At 36.7% G+C, this 21,728-nt stretch overlaps 3 protein-coding genes across 3 annotated transcripts; 2 read left to right on the top strand and 1 right to left on the bottom strand.

The window, feature by feature from the left end:
* The first annotated feature begins 3,354 nt into the window (after nucleotides 1-3,354).
* On the top strand, nucleotides 3,355-4,555 carry LOC113689948 (VQ motif-containing protein 4-like). Its single transcript, XM_072051298.1, has one exon. It carries the CDS (start codon nucleotides 3,719-3,721, stop codon nucleotides 4,412-4,414), a length of 696 nt encoding a protein of 231 aa, XP_071907399.1. The 5' UTR covers nucleotides 3,355-3,718; the 3' UTR covers nucleotides 4,415-4,555.
* Nucleotides 4,556-7,176: 2,621 nt separating this feature from the next.
* Nucleotides 7,177-12,453, bottom strand: LOC113690264 (probable bifunctional methylthioribulose-1-phosphate dehydratase/enolase-phosphatase E1 1). Its single transcript, XM_027208104.2, has 12 exons — nucleotides 12,125-12,453; nucleotides 11,791-11,927; nucleotides 10,945-11,040; nucleotides 10,667-10,786; nucleotides 10,089-10,178; nucleotides 9,233-9,415; nucleotides 8,977-9,132; nucleotides 8,602-8,751; nucleotides 8,366-8,467; nucleotides 7,945-8,054; nucleotides 7,728-7,846; nucleotides 7,177-7,462 (listed from the first exon to the last, which is right to left on the bottom strand). Exons 1-12 carry the CDS (start codon nucleotides 12,366-12,368, stop codon nucleotides 7,371-7,373), a joined length of 1,599 nt encoding a protein of 532 aa, XP_027063905.1. The 5' UTR covers nucleotides 12,369-12,453; the 3' UTR covers nucleotides 7,177-7,370.
* A 2,322-nt stretch (nucleotides 12,454-14,775) lies between these two features.
* LOC113690263 (uncharacterized) lies at nucleotides 14,776-21,448 on the top strand. Its single transcript, XM_027208103.2, has 12 exons — nucleotides 14,776-15,132; nucleotides 16,125-16,189; nucleotides 16,466-16,564; nucleotides 16,861-16,993; nucleotides 17,260-17,319; nucleotides 17,779-17,838; nucleotides 18,212-18,334; nucleotides 18,813-18,884; nucleotides 19,298-19,435; nucleotides 19,851-20,006; nucleotides 20,490-20,594; nucleotides 21,150-21,448. Exons 1-12 carry the CDS (start codon nucleotides 14,908-14,910, stop codon nucleotides 21,177-21,179), a joined length of 1,266 nt encoding a protein of 421 aa, XP_027063904.1. The 5' UTR covers nucleotides 14,776-14,907; the 3' UTR covers nucleotides 21,180-21,448.
* Nucleotides 21,449-21,728: the final 280 nt, after the last annotated feature.

Genomic DNA, 21,728 nt, shown 5'->3' with positions numbered 1-21,728 from the left:
TTATAATTTATAATTTATACATTTATAAATATATTTATATTATGTATTATATATAATATAATACATTTATATATGTTTATATAAATTTATTTATTTATAAATATTTATAAATGTATAATTATATATTGTTATAAAAATATAAAAATTATAAATTATAAAAATACTCGAAAATATGTTTTAAAAATACATCTAAAAATAATCCATAAAACATCTACAGTAAAAGTTTTTTATATAATTTTTGAAAAACAACCCCAAAAACAACTAATCCAAACGGACTTGTATTTAAAAAACGAAATGCTACAGTGCTGTTTTTGAAAAATAACCCCAAAAACAGCTAATCCAAACGGACCCGGAAGTAATAGAGTAACGTTAGTGCAACAAGGACAAATTGATAACGGGCTCTTGGCCGTTCTTTTGAAGCATATTCCAATTAAATGGGAATTCGATTCTTCTTCTCTTTATATATGCTTTTCGCCTCGGAAACGAATGCTGAGTGCAATCCCGTGAGTGGACTTTTAACAAACAGCAACAAAGCACTTATTACAAAGCTCTGTTTGTTCATTGAACCTTTAAAAGAAAATGACGATTGTACTTTGCTGCCTTTGCTCTTTATTTTGGTCCATGTCGCCACTGTTGATAAGCAAAGGAAGAAAAGTACGAGCAGCTACTAGCTAGAGAACAGGAAGAATCGAGGAATTTTGCAGCAGAATCATTTCTACTGTTAAATTTTGCTCTTGGGTAGTCTTTTTTTCAGACTTTTGTCAGACAAGTACTAACACTACATTTCTGCCGTAAAATGACAAAAAAAAAAAAAAAAAAAACTCAAAACTACCATGAATGGCAGAGTTGAATTGAAATGAAAGGAATGCAATTTACTGTCCAATATATTCCTTTGGGAACATATGCTTGTTTGAATTGGCCATTCTTTGTCCCAAAAAAATAAAATAAAAAATCTTGCATCACAAATACGTTTTTTTAATCATCTTTTCACTTTTCAAATACGCTTTTATCCAATCAACTAACATAAATATCATCAATACAATAATTAAACGAAAACTACATACATTAATGATTCTAAAAAGATTTTCAAATAACATTCTATCCAAACAGCATTTTGGCTTCGAGTGACAATAAGGTTCGTTTGGGAGTGGAAGATTTGGATAGAAAAGAAAGGGAAAAAAGAGAAAGTTTACTTTTGCTTCATTTGTTAGTTTTAAGTAGGAAAGAAAAGGAAATAAATGGAAAGATGAATAGTTAAGAAAATGCTTCCTTCCAAATCGGAAAGAAATGGGAAGAAAGTTTGGAGAAGGCTTGATATTTTTTTTAAAATACCTATTTTGTCCTTAAAAAGGTTTTAAACAAATATTTAATGACTTCTATGTCCAAAATCATTCCACTAATTTTCAAAACTTCCAAACAACGTAACAATCTCTTCCCTTCTCTTCTCTTCTTTCATAACTTAAGCTTTCCCTTCTTTTCTTTTCTATCCTAAACTCCCAAACTAAGCCTAAGAGATTGATGAATAGAACTGAAGCCGCTTAAAGCGATTGAAAATGGAAACAGCAGATTCGAGCACTTCCACAAATCCACCAAGAAAGCAACGTAGAGCAAATAGGACACCTCTGATACATCCTACTACTCAAACTTAATTCCCCAGCCGTCAGTTTTGTGAATGAGGGACGTTCAATCAATCGTCACAGGTACTTTCTTTAACTGCTTTTAAGATTCTTCAATTCCAAATTCTTCTTGACAATTGGATTCTATGACGTGAAGTAACTGTGCCACCATTTCTCCTCCTCCAACCTTAACCTGATAAATAAGAGAGGCCCTCATAAAGATTTTCCTCCCACCCCTCAAACCCCAAATTTAAACATTCGTTATTTTTTTCTCCCCGGACTTCGTCGTGGGTAGCAAAGTTTGTCATTTGGCTTCGAACGCATGAGAACTGATAATTTGCGCCTAACAAATACAAAAATGGACAGGCTGTGGAACCTCCTCAATATACACGGACTTATTAGTTAGACGGCAATTGGCGCGCGCGCGCGCGCACTCATATATATATATATATATATGTATATATATGTTTAGTTCTTCTAGTGGGGATTTTATCTAAAATACTAACATGGAAAGTACGTTTGAAACGACTGCTTTACATTATTACAAAACTTTTTGTCAAAAAATTATATCAAATAGTCTCCTATCCAAACACACTAATGTAATTATAGAATCCCCAGAATTTCTGAGCTTGTGGCCTCCGCACAACCTAGATTAGGACCTTAATTAGGTTGGTTCTTGCGACACCTTGAAATGCACTCATACGATATTATCCAATTAAGGGGTTGGTAAGTTTAGTCGTTGGTGTAGAATAAGAGGAGAAGATTAATTGCTTAAGAGTTAGTACTACCACTGCTAAAACAAACAAACAAACAAACAAACGAACATAGGATGGGAAATGGGGCAGGAGAAAGCCAAGGTGGCCGGTAACAATAACTAATACTAGTTAGAATGTGACGAGAGATTAATGAGCAAGCAGAAGGAGCTTATATCTCTTAACTATAAGGTTTCGTATTTGAAATTCATTGAAATAAAAAGAACAATGTTGAGATAGTTTCTTTCTATATAAAGGGTTTGATTCGATTTCATTTCGAACAGAATTAATCGCAAACCGTAAAATGGATGCAGACACTCGTGAATTTTATATATATATATATATAAAATGAGGAAGAGAGAGCAGTGGGTAGAAGGGTCGGCCATGGCATGGATGTGATTTCTCATCATTTGGTTCAAGGGCACATACAGCTCACGCGCTGGGTGCGCGGAGGAATTGGTATTGTTACGTACAGCTGCTACGACTACTACAACTATTTACTGATCAAAGGTTAGCATCTCCGATCCCAATCAAACAGACACACACCCCACAGTCTGTGCAGGTCAGGCTCTGAAGTCAATGCTCAAATATGCGTGAAAGTCAGTCGTGTTGAAATTGAAATTGAAAAAATTCCCACCCAAAGAGCCAAAAAGGCAATAAGAGGTGGGCTGATGAATGTAAGCAAATAAGCACGAGGGGCAAAAGCTCAAAAAGCCTCTTCATTCAATTCAAGGCCAATTGAATTGAGTGATGATGATGTTGATGATGATGCCGATGCCCCAAAATTCCATACTAAGCCAATGCCCCCTCATTTCACATTCACCCTTTTCTTCTTCTCTTATCTTAAAGACCGTTGGGCTGCATTTTTTTTTTCCTCGGCAGCCAATCAATCCCTCTAACCCCACCACCAAAAGCCAAAATATACAAAAGAAAAAAAAAAAAAAGACCAAGAAAACAAATGAGAGAGATAAAGAAAGACACAGAAGAAAATAAGTCGAGAGAGAGAGAGAGAGAAAGAGAAGGGGTTTGGGAAGGGAGAGAGAAAGTGTGGCTCTTAGACCTCAAGTGCACAACAAAACAAAAGCAAATAAGCAATCCCATTCTTGCCGAAGCCTTGTTTTTCACTCATTCATCTCTTCTTCTCCACCCAAACCAACCTCAAAGAGTTTCTCTCCTCATCTTCTCCTCTCTCCCTTTTTAGCCTTTTCATTATTTTTTTGGCTCTCCGGAGTCCAGAAGAGGGTTGTGATAGTTTTCGCCATACTTGAGGTTTGCCGGCTTTTGAGGTTAATTCTGGGATTAGGTTTATAAAACAACAAAAGTCTGATTCAGGCTGTTGAAAAAAGAAAAATGGAAAGTGCCTCTAAACCTCAAGACAGAGAGAACCCTTCTCCCACTAACTCCCCAAACAGCAATGGGAGTTGCACCAACAGCAATGGATCACTCCAAGTCCCAACTCCTCCAGTCACCCCAAAACCCGTTTCTAGATCTGAACCCAATCCATATCCTACGACTTTTGTTCAAGCGGACACCACAACATTCAAGCAAGTAGTTCAGATGCTGACCGGAGCATCAGAAACTGCTAAACAAGCCTCAAAACCAGATCCACTTCCCACCACCACCAATACAACCGCCACCAACAGAGGCTGCAGCATCCCCCCTATCAGGACGGGGCAGAAGAAACAAGGGTTTAAGCTTTATGAAAGAAGGAATTCGCTCAAGAATGGCCTCATGATCAGCCCTCTGATCTCTGGTTTTCCTCAAAATAATCCTACAAGCTTCTCGCCGCGAAAGCCTGAGATCTTGTCCCCAAGTATTCTTGATTTTCCCTCGCTTGTTCTCAGCCCCGTCACACCCTTGAATGAAGACCCCTTTAACAAGTCTTCACCTTCAATGGGAAATTCATCAGAAGAGGAAAAGGCCATAGCTGAAAAGAAATTTTATTTGCATCCATCTCCAAGAACAACTACTAGAGATTCTGAGCCACCCCAGCTGTTGCCCCTGTTTCCTGTCACTTCTCCTCGAGTATCAGGCTCTTCTTCTTGAACAATATCGTTGAAAATTGTTCGGGGTGTAAACAAACAGGTAGACAGAGATCGACCATTGCTTCCAAATGTACAATTTGATCTCTCTTCTTCCATTGTCTCGAGACAAGAAAGGAAAGGCACCTCATTTTCGTTGCTTTCATCTTTCTTCTTTTCCTCTGTTCACTACTTACCTTCTTTAATTTCTCTCTCGAACTGAGTAAATTGCTAGGATGACAATAATGTCCATCTTCTGAGATAATAATTTTTTATTTGGTTATATTACCAACATTGGTTGCACGGCAGCATTTTTTTTTTTTTTTTTTGTTGGGTGTAAATGGCAGGCTAAATTAAAACCATTCTGGTGTTACAAACTGCTAGTAAAATTTTCCAACCAAGAAAAAGGCAGTTGACGTATGCTGTTACAACAGGCTTTCATCGGGAAAATCATAATGGAAAGGATCAAATTCATATTCTTCGCATATATGCGCTAGACCATTGGAAAATTATGTTAATGGGCAGGATCAAATTCAGATTCTTATACTCTTCTAAACACTATCACATCAAAGATAAATGCCCCAAATGCCACATTTTGTACAGGCATATATCCACTCCCAAAACACTTTTAAAGTAGAGACAGACCATAAGCATTGTAGTGGGACTTTGGACTTGTAACGAAACTTGGTAGTACCACCGTATCATCCAGTGTTCGATAAAAAGGTTTCATGTCCAAATTAGTACTTAACACAGGAATCCTCGGATAATGTTTTCAGCTATGTGCACTAACTTGTAAACCTTCTTGAGTATCGGGGAGGAGCGTTTGATTTGATCCAGTGACTAAAGTTAAAATTTCAGAAGAATTCGAAAGGTTTTTCATTTAAATCCCACTCCAACTCTCTCGAGTTAGTGGGGAAAAAAAATTGTAAGCCTCGTGCAGAAAGTGAGCAGGTAAGGAGGGTGGCATGGATTGTGATTTACGACTTGTGAGTATGACATGATTAGAAGTGAGGGAGAGTGCAAGAGTTTCTGTGCTGCTTTCACTGGGCCAACAGTAGCACCCTTTTTACTGTGTGAGGATGTACATATGCATACAACTGGAGAAAATCTATACAGGTCCCTGAAACGAAATCCAGTGTATATTATGAAAGAAAAAAAAGGAGGGACAAAGGCCTAAGGGGTCCCATCTTGCTAGAGAGTCAATTTCACACACCCTACGATAGATATTTCCCAAGATAGGCTAAAAACTTGCAATTAGTAGAATCTGTTTTGCCCCTTATGATTGGATGTATGGTTCAAGATTGGCCATAAGGCATCTTCTGGGAGTTTGGAAGTTAATTGAGGTACTAAGCTCTAGGAATGGCCCCACTTCTGCAGATATTTTATTATTACATCATTCATCTATCTGATAACGTCAAGACCAGCCTATTCTATTTAAGAGAAGCAATTCTAAGGAGTTCATTAAGCTTTGTTTGGATTGTGAATTATTTGCCAAATTATATCTGCTTACATCATCATTACAATTTCCAACGCACCTTTTTATCTTCCCAATTACCTTTTTATCTCACATACATCACATCACAAAAAGTGCTACAGTAAAAATATTTCAAATATTTCAAAAGTGCTACAAAAATGTTCTTTTCAAGAATTGACAAGTGAGGTTTCATGGTGCAAATCAAACTATTAAATGCTTGCTGCTAGGAAAAATTGGCTTCACTTTTTTTTAAACTGTCAGTAATTACCTTTTCTCCAGGATGACATTTGGAAAGTGAAAGGGAAGGGAAGGCAGAGCTCAACTGAAGTCACAAATGGTAAAGAGTTTGTTTCTACTTTCTACTTTTTGTTCAACTTTTTGATTTGGGGCTGCATTTGTTGTGTTTGATATAAAGAAAAGAAACCACCGAGCATAGCCCAGTAGTCACCGGGAGGGACTTAAGTTCAGCTTAGCGGTCATCAGGAGTGACTTAAGTTCAGTTCTTCTTTGGGCTGTAAGTGAATGATTCAAATTTCACCTGTAACAAAAAAAATTTTAAAGGTGGTGTTATAGCACTCTCTTGATCTTGTTAGGTCTATATACCTACTGGTTCCTAACACATAAATCTCCTTATCCTCCCCCTTTCTGTAAATTAAGATAGAATAGATTATATAATTATTATGGTTACCGGAAAAAAAAAAAGATATAAAGAAAAGAGAAGAAAGGAAAAGAAAAGATATTGATGGTTCAAGTGACAGGCGCACAAGCTCGATTTTCCTGTTTAAATTATAGGTACCATGTCTTTTGACTCAGGCGGTGACCAGCTGTAGGGTGATATATGAGAACACATGGGCTGGAAGATGGGGAAGAAAGTGGGGGATGCCATGATGCTTGAGAAAGAAGTAAAACAAACCATAATTAGTTTACTAAAAGCGGAGAAAATGCGACTCTTTTTCAATACCCCTTCCCGTTTTCCCCTTTTTCTTGACGACAGTATTCATTTCTGTTATTGACTTGATGTAACGAATCCCAGACACGAAGCACACTAACGAGGACATTATCGATTTTATCGGATGCCTATAATAAAATATCGCCTGAAACTTTTGGATGTAATGTATCCGAGATAAAATGTTAATTGAAAAAAAATAATACATTTATTAAAAATTGTGATTATATGACGCAGGCAAAATATTATCTGATGAAATAATATTCGATGCAGTCTGTTTCTTGATTTTGACTTTTTGTAAGATGAATCCTAAAATATAGATAGTATTATTGTCCTTTTATCGATCTGCACTCGTGTACAAGGGATGTTAGGAAATTCAATTTCTTGCTTAATTCCGACAGCTTTATTCATGATAACTTAACACGATCATAAACCCAGATTTAAGCTGCAAGCCCCTGAAGCAAAAATGTCTACATCATAACTTCGCTTCAGAATGAGAAGATTATCCTGGAGAACACACTCGATCACCTCCAACCTTATTACAGAATTTTTAGATCCATCTTATATTTCTGAAAATGACTTCACCGTCCTGAACCCATGATTCTCTGGAAGAGGTCCATTTCCTGGCCGGATAGATATTATCACGTTCAAACCTGATACAAAAAGCTTAATCAAAACAGTGCAGCAAAAAGCCTAAGAATCTCAGTTTCTTGTTTTGTTGTGCGGAAATGCACGTGTCTTTGTGCAACTGCGCAGGCATCCAGCTGTTCTTGAGGTCCAATGCAGCAAATTTTAAATTTGCTATTTGAGCGTTCTTTTGTTTGTGTAGGGAGAAGTTCTAAATTTATCTTTTTTTTTTTTTTACAACAAAAAAAAAGTATCAAATGATCCCAAATAGATACTAGAAGCAAAAAGTACCTGCTGCTTTGGCAGCTGTCGCTTCTTGATAGACATCAGTAACGAACAAAATCTCAGAAGGTTTATCAACTCCGACTGACTCTGTAATTTCAAGGTAACTTTTTGTTTCCCTCTTGTTTCTGCATCAAGAACAGGAGATGCAAATCAGACAGCTTTCAAATAAAGATGAAACGCACAGCAATTGAGTCGAAAAAGCGTTTGGCAGGCATATGTTTACCCCACAGTAGTGTCAAAATAACCGCACAAGTACTTTCGCAGGTCCCCGTAATTCGTGTTACCGAATAAAAGTCTCTGTGCCAATCTGCTTCCACTGGAATATATGTATACCTGAGGCATGCGAAAAGGTTATTATGCTCATTTTAGGCAATAATAGGAATCAATAACCAGATCAATCTACCACTGATTTCCAAAAAGAGGATTCGAATGATCAGAAAGTGTTAAAAATCGAAATGTACGTATACAAGCAACATATTCTTCTTTCCAACCAAAGATGATTGTTTAAAGCAGTATAATAGGGATAGACAATTATTGTTTAACTAATTTTGCACTTTTGCAGGTACTGTGAGTGAAGATTGAAGTAGCTAGAACAATCTCAAGAGGTTAAAAACTAAGGCAAAATAGAGAACTGGGGAAGTAACCTTGATGCCCAAAGCGTGCCACCTCTCAAGAGCTTCAGGTACATCATCAAAAACAGTTGCTTCTAACTCGCTATTGTCAAATCCAGTGCGCCATACGTGACCCTGGATATTAAATGTTAGCCAAGTCTACAAGTTGGTCTCAAGATAATCATTTTACTTTCAAATTTGAGATTAATGTAAAATACGGGGAGAAGGTGGGCATGGTGAAACTGATCTCAAATTATCTCTCCACTCACCTGTAATTGCTTTAAAGCGGTGATCTTCCTGTCAGCTTTAATCATTGCCTCCACATTGGCAACCAAAGCTGCAATTACCTCCTGCTTCCCTGCATCATCGTCGGGGATAGGAACAGCACCAACAATGCCCTTTTCTAAATCTTCTTGTACCTGCTAGGACAATGCTGAGTGAGGAAGCAATTCCTGATAACAGCACCAACAGGCACATAATGTGGACCTCTCACTGCAAAGACTTCTATTATCAAATTGTTGTTCAGCCGAAGATCATAAAGGGAAAACATTTTGGATGGCATGCTTTAGCAAAGCATGATATCTCAAAAGAGTACCATATCCTTTAAACAGAGAGTTACACAGTTGCATGAATTGTCAACCTACTTGAGCTCGCAGTAACTTAATATCATCTTGTGTCTCTTCTGTGTCATATGTTGCATCTAAATGCTTCCCTACACTCTCACGAGCATATGGGAAGAGAACATCTGTGACAAATGATATCGGTGTAGTGGTCCCCTCAATGTCCAGAACAATGCAGCGCTGCAGCATATTAATACCCAAATTCAAGAGTTGCGATGGTAAACCCTATTACCATGGACTCAAAATCCATTTAAGATATATAAATAGTTGATAAACTTACTCTTAATGGCTCAATGCCATTATCTGAAGCCAGTTTTCTTGCCTTTACTGGGGTGTTTGCACTCCGAACATTCCCCAGAGCCCCATTTACACTATGAATAGGACCATGGCTAGGAGTTGACCAATCCAATCCTAATTGGTGAAGTTTAATTGCAGCGTCAAACAGATAGTGGTAACACTCAGCCTGCAAGATCAAGTTTGAATTCAGAACTGCTGAAAGGAACAGTATTGATGCATTGCCATGGAAAGCCCAGGTAAGTTCACCCATGTAAGCACAAGTGACTGGTGCAAACAACATCTATATGACATAGTGTTCAACCAATTCAAAGGACACAACAGAAATGTTTATCTAAGATGTAATAATGCAGCACATATGCTATAAATGAAGAATATTATCATATCAGAATGTCTCCTACGTAAATTCCCAAGAATCACTATCTGAATATTAGCAACTCAAAATAATATGCTCCGCCCATAAGCAACTGTTTTACTTCTAGCTATTTTACTTCTTATTTCCAAATATATTTATTCATCTATACCGGTGAGACTCTGAATAAGAAAACAGAGGGTTCAATCTTGCAGCTTCAGCAGCATAATTGCGTATTTCCATTTTCCAAACTTTAACCTGCAATCTCGCATGCCTCTCTCTCATATCTCTTTAACATTTTACAAACAAAATTTACATCATGAAAATCATGATACATGCTAAAAGCAGAGTCATTTATGTAATGATGAGACAGCTATTAAAATATGAAACTAAACAAAGAGAAGTAATAATTAGATTAAAAGTCTCACTGCAATTAAGTACAAATCGAGTGAGGTCCACGAAGATTATATCCGCATTGCACAATACAAACCTGGGTTTTAGCACTGATCCAATTATCTCCCCATACATAGATTCCATGGTTTCGCACTAGCACAGCTGTTGTTTTGGGGTATGCTTTAATCTAGGTAACACCAAAATTAACAAGAAAGTACAGTTACTGAATTGATAGAATAGTAAGAGTTTTACACTATTAATCAATAGAAGCAGGAATGACACAAATTGTAAACTATAAAGACGTACACTATAGATCTAAAACACCTAAAAAACAATGCAAAAGAAATTCAATGCTAGCATAATAAAACAGCTGCTTATAATTTTCAATACCAAGTTCTGCAGTGAATTGAAACTTAAGTCTGAATGAGCAAACTATTTTTACCAATATGGTTCCAATACATATGCATTGTAATGAAAACATCTCCATCTATATAACTTTTCCTCAAGTGCCATCATAAAACGCCACACCTTTCTTTTTTCAAAAAAAAAAAATCTTTCTGCAACACTGCATGTACATGTATGCAGCCATGAGTCAGCTATGAAGGGGCAACTGCAATACAACTAAATACCAGAAAATGGGGGTTAAAGAATATAAAGACATAAAGAGAGATATACAGCTTCTGCAAGAGAATCTGTGAGCTCCCTCTCATGGGCTGTGTTCTCAATGATTGGGACAACCAGTTCATCATAATAACCATGTCCTTGAATTCCTTTGATCATTTCCATGTGAGTAATCTGTATAATAACATGGAAAAAGTTAGAAAAATATGTATATAGTATCAGAGGAAACAAAGCAGTAAGACTAGTTCTAACAGGACTAATAAAGACAATAAATGCTGATGTAAGATTGAATAACTCTGTGATCAGAGGGGATGACGAAGTAATATTTTTACCCGAAATTCTTTTGAAAATGGATTGATCATCGTCACAAGACATGATTCCATTCCATGACTATGGATTACAGCACCAGCATTTCGCATATCATATGCCTGGAAAAACCACAAGATGTGTTCTTCTTTCAAAAAAAAAATGATAAAAGGCTGAGAAAAAAAAGTGGCATATTCCAGAAACAACGCCATCAATTTACAGCACTCATTGATTAGGATGCCATCAATGGTTGAAATGAGGTTGGTAGAAGCTCTTTAACCAAAAAGCTAAACAATTCTTCACAATACACACGTGAATAACAGCATAAAGGTTTATCTCCTACCAGAACCAAAGTATTAACACTTCTTAAGCACCCAAAAAAAGGAGAAAAAAAAAAGAAAATAAATGGCAACCAAGGACTCACAAAATTACATGTAAGCACGGAGAAAAAGCAAAGGTTGTGATGACTACTAATATTCCAATTATATGCACTTTATCTACTATTGAAGACTAGCAGACTAGCAGAGTTGTAATCAGTAGCAGTTTGTTGATTTATTGTGATATATGTTAGATATCAGGCTTCTGGTGTTACCTTCTGTTTCTATGTCCTAATACAGAGTACTATTGTAGCTCCACCCCAAAAAAAAAAAGAGTTGTATTCTTTTTTCACCCCGGTCTAACCGGTTTACAATTTTTTATTTTTTTTTTGGGTGGAGCTACAATAGTACTCTGCATTAGGACATAGAAACAGAAGGTAAGACCAGAAGCCTGATTAAAAAAAAAAAAGAATACAACTCCCTTACATTTGAATACTCAACTTTAAATCCATATAGCTAACCGATGCCACAGCTGAGAATCAGTAATATTGATACCTTCAAGAAAAGAGGACCACAATCAGAGCATTTAGGAGGCTTATGGGGGTAAGGCTTTGCCAATGGCGCAGACAAAATAGACCCTTCTGGGGATAACAAATACATATCCTCCTCCACCATTCTTTCCTTCTGAACACCTATCAAAACAACCCAAAACCAACATGAACAAACCACCAAATAAAAATCAAGGAGGGGAGAAAAAACAACAAGCTTAAACCCATAAAAATCGTATCTTTAACATACAAATATGATTTTTGTGGGCTTTATTTAGAACCCACAAAAATTTCATGCTTTAGAAACCGAAATATTGGATAAAAACAGGACTCTGGTGCACCTGAAGGGGACATGACAATGAGCTGTTGGGGTTTAGGGACGGAATCATCATGGACTTTAATGGTGATGCTGCCACCAGTTCCAGAAACCCAACCCAGATTGTAAAAGTGGCGGCAGAGCTCTGCAATCAAGGCCTTTGTTTCTTTGACTCTAGAGCCCTCAAGATATGCCTGTGATGTAATAGCTGAATTCGCCATTTTTACAGCTCCGTTTAATGCTAATGGGGTCGCTAAAGCTGCAGCCATTGCTTTAGTACTAGAATCTTTGGTGGATAGTGGTCTTTCTTTCTTTCTTTCTTTCTTCTTTTTTTTTTTGTTCCAGTCAGAAGTATTCTGTCCATTTAGTGGAGGGGTGATTATTAAATTTGGCGAAGCACAGTGAAGTCTGGCAGATGATTGGGCCACGTCATCTGTATGTTTATTATCCTAAGGTCCGAGCTTTATTATTGGTGTGGCATTAAATTTTTTGACACATTTATTTTTTTTGTTAAATGCGTCATTAAATTGTTCAAACCTCATCTTTGATTTTTGATTTTGACTTTGTTGGTCAGGTTTATTTTTTCTTGGAAAGGTAAATCCCCGAGCTTTGGTAAATTAAACGAAGGAAAGTTTGGGTATTAATCGGTCCAAATTTCCATATACGCAAATGGTTTTCTTTATAATCACTAGAATTAGACGGATACACACATTAATTAAGCAGTGATATCTTGATTTTTTTTTCTATATATTTTTGGCCTTACCTAGACTTAACTAAAATTAAAAATTCAAGTCTCACCACATGTACTTGTAGATTTAGTTATGATATTTATTGAGTGGTAATTTGCTTAAATTACTCTTCTCCCATCGTTGAGTTTCTTGCAATATCATAAAAGAAGAAAAAAAAAAAAAACTCAACCAGTCTTTGATAGTATTGTACTGATTTAAATCAGCCCAGTAGCATTTTTAGGATCGTAGTAAACTAGCACCCCCACTGTTTTATTTATTTTGATTGCCAGGAGACGGATTAATTTAGTTTTAGCATGGCAAATCTACGAGAATATCACTATATTTTCTTTATATCCATATGCAATTATCATATCATGTATGCTGAGAGAGATTGTAATTACGAAGTCTTGGATTCAAGATCTCCAATTTATCCAAAAAGAAAAAAAAGGAATGAATTAAAAAGATTCTGAAATCATGTCTTTATAATTTTTTGGATTAATTTTTTCTAAACTGACAGTGTACTGATAGTGTATATATTGTCATTTTCAAATGAATGACAACTATATAAAATTTAAATTTAAAATTTAACTTTTTTATACATATATTATGAATCAAACGGTAATACACTGTTAATATAATATAGATAAGATTTATTTTAATTTTTTCCTAAAATTTTAAAAAGACGTTTCCGGTTATGACTTATGACAACGGCGGCTTAACTTGGTACTACAGTTCATCGATCCAGCACTTGGACTAAAATTCGAGCTTTATTCTTTTGTCGCCTAATTTTACTTCCGATTGCCGAAGGCAGGAGACTCTATCGTCAACTCGACCTTCGTGGCAATGGCGTCATGGGCAAAACTGGCAATTTGGGCCGTCTGCCGCAGGCATGACTCGTGAGGCCAATCAAATCACACATGTTGTATTCTTTTTTTTTTTTCTCAAGACGATAAACAAAATCTATCCTATATTAAGGAAAGAGAACGGATCTAAGAATGCCTAGAAATAACCCGCTGAATCACTATCGGACCAGACGGATGCATAACACATCCGTCTGAATTTTTTTGAAAACAAACCACTTAAATGTGACATTTTGGTGGGAGGCAATGACCCAGTGGTTACACATGTTGTATTCAATAATGTCACTTTGATGGATGGAACTCATTTTAATTTTATTTGTTCTTTTTTTCCGGAGACGACAGAATAATTTTATTTGAGCTTCGCTTGGTTTATAATAAATCAAATGATGTGTTTTTTTGTCAAGTCAAATCTCACCACTTGAGATTTGGCAACTAAATTTATTTACATCTAAGCCTCACATTTCATGTTTAATAATAAAGGATTTTTCAAGAACGCTCATTAACACACTTAAATTACGCTTAAATTATCATTATCATATAAATACACATACTCCTATTTATTGTCCCTTATGAATTGTGAAACTTTTCAGAATTAATTATACTTTTTCAAAAAATTAACACTTAAACTCAAGTGCCTATATCGTTGCCCAAATCGAATAATAAAATCTAGATATGTATTATTGTTAATTAATTAGGAAACCAATTTCAAATAAATACTTAATCAAATATATTGAAATTGGGGTTGATGCCTTGATGGTTGACTTGGGTTGGATTGTATGATGGAAGGGATTGTAAGAAATATTGGATTTAAAATCTCCTCTCAACACGGGCGCGCACACAAAATTTGAGTGTTAGTAATTTGGTTTTTTTTGTTTTTGGGCTGTGAATATTAACATGGGCATCTGGTAAGTAGTTTGGACCTTTTGGTCCTGTGTGCAGGGCTGAAGTTGCCAAGATGGGCCCTTCCTTGAACAAATCAACTTGGCTGGCTTGAATGTGTGAATTAAATGTGAGTCGAGATGGGCTTGGGTGTCACATGAGGCCCAATGGAGCCTACAAAACAAACAAACGCGAGCCCATCACCGATCAGTTCCGCTATCTGCAACCTTCTGCTGTTCTACAGAGTCGCAATTGCCCACAAACAAAGGGCAATGTGGGAGTAGCAGCAGTATAGGAAAAACCGAAGCTTTATCCTCTTCACTGGGAATTCAACGACTAATATGTCGAGAGGAATCAATCCTCTTCTGAAGAGCCTACAGCAGAAAGCAGACCTTCAATACAAGCTCTTCACCCGGCGTTATGGCCAACAAATCATTGATATCTTGGATTTCCCTGTTAAGCTGGTCCTATCCCCTTTTACTCTTGCCTATGACATAGCTGGCTCTGCCCCTCGTGGCTTTGGCATCCCAGAGTTCATCTCCAAGCTCTCTTACTCTGCAATTTTCGTAATTCTCTCCTTTCCTTCCACATCATTTTTCCTTTGAATGTCTATATGCTTTCGAAGTTGAAAAGCTGGTAACTTTCTGTACTTGGCTTTATTCTTCTGTTAATACCTGGCATTTCGTGAGATGGGCTGTCTTTCTTTTTATTCTTGTGTAAGTAGGTTTCTTATGCAGTGTACCGTTCCATTCCATGCTTGTTAAGTGCATATATTTTCTGGCTGGGAAGGTTGGTCCTTTCAAGTTGGTTTGATTAGTAATTCTCGTTTCTTGAAATGGCCTGTCTTTATTTAGTTCAATTTTAACTGGTTTTTTTGTGGAGTTTTTGCTAAAAAGAAAAATGATAATACTGCGGGGCTTAGGCATGAGTATCCACCGGTGTTTCGTTTTTTTTCTTGTACAATGATTGATATGCTCCGTTTGAGCTGGGCTCTGTGGCTTTCTTAGAGCAATTAAGCTTAATCTGGATTAGATATGATGGATGGGCTTGAATTATATGCCTACGGATAGGGAGGAGAATCGCCTGTAATGGATTAGCTGGCTTGAATTTTATGTGTTTGGTTGGATCCTTTTTCAGTTCCCATTAGAAATTGCAAGTTCTGAATTTTGTGGTTTAAATTTAGAATTTGACAAAATGGTATACTTAGTTTGCTGGCATAAGGATTGAAGTTTGATCCTTCTTCCCTTTGGGTTACCTTTATTAAGCACATGCATGATTTCAACAACCGGCTTTTTTATTGGTAGAAATTATGGCATTCTCTATGAGAGGAATAAAAACAAAAACTTTGACCTGTGGTAATGGAAGGCAGGCATATCTTCTGTTCATATTTTTACTAATTGAAAAGAGTGGAGTGGCTGCTCTAACTCGCACATTTACTTCTTTGTTACTTGTTGAATAAGAAAGTGTTTTTATGCCTTTAAATGTTAAGAGAACAACACAGCTGAAATTCCGTGGTGTTGGTTGAATTTTCGTGATATTTCTATGGGGCTGATTGCAGGTTGTTGCTACTGTTGGGACTTATGACATTGCAATGGAACTAGGGAAGAAGGTGTTGTGTCAGAGGTGCATCTCAATGCTTATTTGATGATAACTGTGGCATTAGTGAATTTCAAGTGATTTTTTCTGTATCTGCTGATGTTAGCCCCTCTCATGACTTGAGTTCCTTGCTGTTGCATTAAGCTAAGACATGCATTATATCCGTATCAATGTACATATATATCTCATTGTCCGATTTACGATATCTGAGGGCTTGACTGCCTAAAGTTGTGTGTAGTTGCTTTTACCTGAGGTGTGCATCTATTTCTTAGCTACCAAGCTTGACACGATTTTGAACTGTAGGAACTGCTGGACATGCAATGGATGGAATGCATTACAATGTACTATGTGTAAAGGTTCAGGAAAGGTGCAATACCAGGTGAGAAGCTACACTTTGAAAAGGTAGGTGCTTACTCCTTCGATTTGAGTTTCTGAAGGTCATAAACGTTCAGACTACCATTCAATTCTCCCTTCCTTCATCTAATCGCTAATTGTAAAATGACTTATTGCAATCTTACTCTGCATGCTGACACGGATAAACAGCATTCTGAATTTCAACCTCTGGAAAACTTCTAAAAATCAAAATGTCTCCCACTCAATCATAGCAGTCTTCCATCCTCCACCTCTTTTCCACCTTCTCATTTATGTATCCATACAGCCACTTTCTTATGTTTATGATTTTCTAAAATGACTTTTAGTGGAGAAAAGGCAACAGCTGAATCCATTGCGAATGCCATTGCTGAAAATCGAGCTGAGTTGACACATCTTCCTTCTACCATGGACCTTCATGTACCCTTGCCGACGAAGGATTGTCCAAATTGTGATGGATCAGTAAGAACTAAGTGCTATTATAACTTTTCCTATTGATGATACCTTCAGTTGCTTGATTTGAACCTTCATTAAAGTACCTCTCTAACACTTCATTTGGACACTGAAGCATGTCAGTTCTGATTTCTTGTTTAAGATTTCTTGTGACAATTTTCTCTCAAGTGACTGATAATGCTTTACAGGAATTCTACCCATTTACTTGCATTTTGGTGTTGATTAAACATTGTAAGGCATTTCCAATGATTATTGCAGACTGTATGATTTTGCAGGGTGTAATGAAATGTCCAGAGTGCAAAAACAAGTTGCAGATCAGGATTTCTGCTGATGATGTGAGTTTCTGATCTCATCTTTGCCCATTTCTTAGATTCAGTTTGTCATCTCTGATACTCATATTACTGGTTGGGTCCCATTGACTGGTTGGATGAGTTTTCTGAGACTTTACTAATGTAATTTAAGCTTCTTGTTTTGGGCTGCGGATACCTGAGGGTGCGTTTGGGTAAAACATGTCAGTCAGTTTATGTAGTGGAAAAAGGCTTGGGAATTTCTGACGTCATACATATTTTTTTAACATGGTACTGCATAATTCCTGTGGAGCTATTTGACAATTCTGAAGTTATTTTGTCTGGGCTCCAGACAATTTCTTGTTCTGTCTGCTTCAATTCAAAAAACAAAGCTTTTAGGTGTTAACAGTTTTCCCTATTTCCCTTACCACAGGGAGAACATATACACAAGTATGCTTTTATATCTGCTTTCTACTTGAGTTAAACTTGCCTTTTTTTTTATTGCAGATAATGGAGCCTCCATGGAAAGCCTATAATATAATGAGAAAGATGAACTACCCTTATGAGGCTAGTGCAATGCCTTCTGCTTTCTTACATAACAAAAGTGTTGCTTTTCACAGTTTCTGCTGCTCTTGTTAATATATTTATTGATGCATCTGTGTTTTGAGGTAGAATCTGAAACTTAATGGTCCATCTTGGAGATCAACGAGAATTTTTAGTTGCATGTTATCAATTTTGTTCTCTTTCCTTTTATTAATGATTCCTTGCTCTTTTATTTATTATTGTTTTCTTGCTCATTGAGAATTTTACTAGGAATACAAACAAGCAGACACAATGTGTGTCTATATGTTTGCTAGTAACACTTGTATCAGTGGTCTGTGTACCTCAAGCCTCAGTAATTTGAACACCTTTTGACGTTGCCAATCTGGTTCATGTGCAGCATATTATTCATAGTATGAAAGACCCCAGTATTGCTGCATTTTGGTTGATTACCCTACCTCAGGTTGTGGGAGGATTTGAATATGATGACGATGTCAAGCAGAAGATTTGGTGGCAATACAAGGTTTGTCCTCTTTAACTTCTTAATTTGTCGGTCCTCATGCTTGTTTGCACTGGGCTTTGCTTATATTCATACTGAAAATTGTAAAATATGGTGAGAATGTAGGAGTTTTACTCATTTATGAAGCTTAAAGGGTCATATGACTCCTGCTCACTTCATTTATAATACGTGGTGCTTTCACGTACTCTTGGGTTTTGCTCATGCTCTATGATATATTTTGGGTCTATGGTTCAAACTTCAAACTCAATTGAATTTGGGCATTTACTTGAAAGTCTAACTTATATCAAAGGTGTTGTAGATTGATATGGAATTATACTTAACCTTCTAAAATGGTAAGAAGCAATCAGGTGTAAGTTCTTCTACTATTTCTGTTGAGTAACATGCTTTAGCTGTCAGTTTGATATTCTCCTGGCCCTAATATGATGCTTTTCATTATGTCGTGCATGTGTCTAGGCCTAATGTTTTCATTCTCTCCTTCTAGGAATCTATGAGGTATGATGTACTCCAAGATGCAGTAGCTAAGCGAAAACCAGGGTGGGAGTACTTACAAGAGGTAAGAACATTTTCTTGTCATAGATCATCATTTTGAGCACCAAAAACTTTAAATTGATTTTTAAATGCTTCTCCAGTATAAATTGGAATGTTTTGAGCTATTGGTTAGCCTACGGGCTCTTAGCTTATGTAGCTAGTTGCATAGCTTATCCTTGGGGCTGTAATCTTACAAAGTTTCTTCACCACTTTTTAGTTGCAAGAAGCTAGGGTTGAAAACCTGAAATTTACATCTTAATTCACCTTTTATCAAACTTCTATTAGGATCACCTTGCACGCTGTTGTGATTCATCATATCTTTGTTCTGCTGTAAAGATCTTTCAATTAATTTATGTATGCAGGAGATAACCTTCAAACAGAAACAAAGTTTGGAAAATTTTTAATCGAATCCTCAGTCTTGTATAATTTTTTTGGCAGGCCTTGTTCTCAATAGATCCAGAGCGTGCTAGAGATGATCCAATTATTGTAAAAAATGTACCTTACCACAAGGCCAAAAAGGCACTAGAAGCAGAAGTGATGAAGCTTGATCCTCCACGGCGACCACAGAATTGGGGGGTAAATGTCTTTTCCTTGACTTTGATACTGCAACTTGCCAAGTTTTGCAGTTTCTTGATGGTTGAGTAATGAAGGATAACTTAATGGTCTCAGAAAGTTAGTCAGAACATGGGTTAAAATGTCAGTAATGTGTAGCTTTAGTATTTCTTTGGACCTTTGTAAGTCACCATGTGCAAATATCATTGTTTTTGCGGAAATTGCAAGTACTGTTTTCGACTGTAGTCTATTCTCTGGCTGGTGCCGTTGACTGTAGTCTATTCTCTGGCTGGTGCTTTCTATCGGAACTGAAGATATTAATATTTTTTGGACCTGCTATTCTGCTAGTATGTCCGATTTCTTTGTGGGCTGTCATCATATGTTGTACCTTTTAAAACAAGTCCTTTGTGCTCCTTATTTTCTAATATAAGTGTTGCAGGAACTGAATCTTCCATTGAATGCATCATCTTGGAGTGAGGAAGACCTCAAAGATCCGAAGAAGTTATATGAAATGACAGTCCTCCTTAAAGCACAACGAGAAATTGCTGATCAAATGCTAGATGTTCAGTGGGAAAGAAAATGGCGTCAAGAGAAGGTTAGTCATTTGACAAGTTCTACAGGTCTGACTAGAGATTTTGTTGCTGATGATATGGTGTATGTTTCATATTTTTCACATTGCCGTCTCTTTGTCAAAATGATGTGCGTATGATTTTTACATGATATTACACTCTTCTCTTGTTCACCAAAACAATGATATGGAAAGTCTCATACATAGTTTATTCTTTTTTACACCTTTGGTTCTCCAGTATCACATTCTGCCATAATTCCTCAGAAATTATGAACTGTTCTTACCAATTCCTGAGTCCTTTTGATGATTCTCTTAATATAGTTAGTTATGCCACAATATTTACCCATGAGAGGGATAAAGGGGAACATAGCCAAAGAACACTACAAACTGTCACACCTAATCTATTTAGAGGAAGCTGAGAGAAAGTTTGCATTAAGTATTCATATCTGAATTTTCCAGAAGGATAAAAAATTATTCTGAAACTGGCACGCTATTCCTTGGAAATTGTAGTTGAATGAAATGCTGCAAGAGAAGATTCAACCCTACTTGCATAACATTGACAATGGAGTTCTCCCTCAGCCAATTGTAATTCAACCCAGAAATCAGGATCAAAAGGTATGTTTCTCTTTTCTTTTGTACTGATTGTTACCTATTTCTGTTGGATTGCATGGACATGTAGGTAGTTAATGAAAATACTAAAAAAACTATCAAAGCAAGTACTTATTTGTTCTCTTTAAGACACCTAAATTAGCTTGCCAAGAACTTAGTCAGAATGAATTCATCAGATTTATGTTAATATAAGCCAATAATGATCATCTTCTCAAAAGTGCCGAACTTGCAGAACAAAAGGCTTTCTTGGGGCTAAGTTGCTGGCCAAGACTGAAAACTTTAGTAATACTGCATTTTCTTAGACCTTGATTGCATCAATTGAAAGGAGTTATGGTGAATGGTGATGATTAACTATTTGTCTGTTGTAGAACGACAGACTAGTCACTACCCCGGGCTATAGTTTTCTGCGTCAAGAAATCTAGACGGCCAGGCATTATATGCATGTTTTATGGCCTGCATTAGAAATACTTCAGCAAGTATCATTATTTTTCTTCCCGCATATCTGGTGTAATAGCATGCATGAAATTGTGTAACCCCTTTTTTTTTGGTGGTTTGCTGCAGACAAAGCGACGAAGGTGGTTCTTTTTCTGATGGCCATCGGGTCGATATGATTTTTGTTAGTATGTTAATCCAAGTGGTCTTAAACTTGGTTCCTTTTGTCGCTAGATTTTGGATGAGTGGGTAAATTCTCTCTACTTCTTCGCCATTTTGTTGGCTGAAGGCCTCCCATTGCATATCTTCCTTCAGGTTTCGCTTATATTGACTATTCTGGGAACTTTCTCTTTCTGCCTCTGACTTAATCCACATGTAATTGGTATTTAAATGGCAAATCAGCTACTAAGATACACTTGCTATCGAAATTGTACCCGCTCAATATGCAATTGTGTCCGAAATAGAAGCTTTGCTTCAATTTTTTTTGATGAAATGCCATACTACTGATTCTGCTGAAAAGCTGCCTGTGCTTTGCTGAATCAATAGGTAAATAACAAATGAGTTGTGGAGCCAAAATTTAGTTGGACTGAATTTATCAATTCGTATTTTCAATCCAGATGCATCAAACGCGACCCTGAAAAATCTATTTCTGTCAAAAGTATTATATAGCTAAGTGTCTTCTGCATAAAATGCCAGACAAAAAGGGGG

Source organism: Coffea arabica, chromosome 5c (genome assembly GCF_036785885.1).
Source record: "Coffea arabica cultivar ET-39 chromosome 5c, Coffea Arabica ET-39 HiFi, whole genome shotgun sequence".
NCBI lineage: Eukaryota > Viridiplantae > Streptophyta > Magnoliopsida > Gentianales > Rubiaceae > Coffea > Coffea arabica.
Note: the sequence above shows the minus strand (reverse complement) of the source record. Positions and strands in the feature narration are given on the sequence as shown.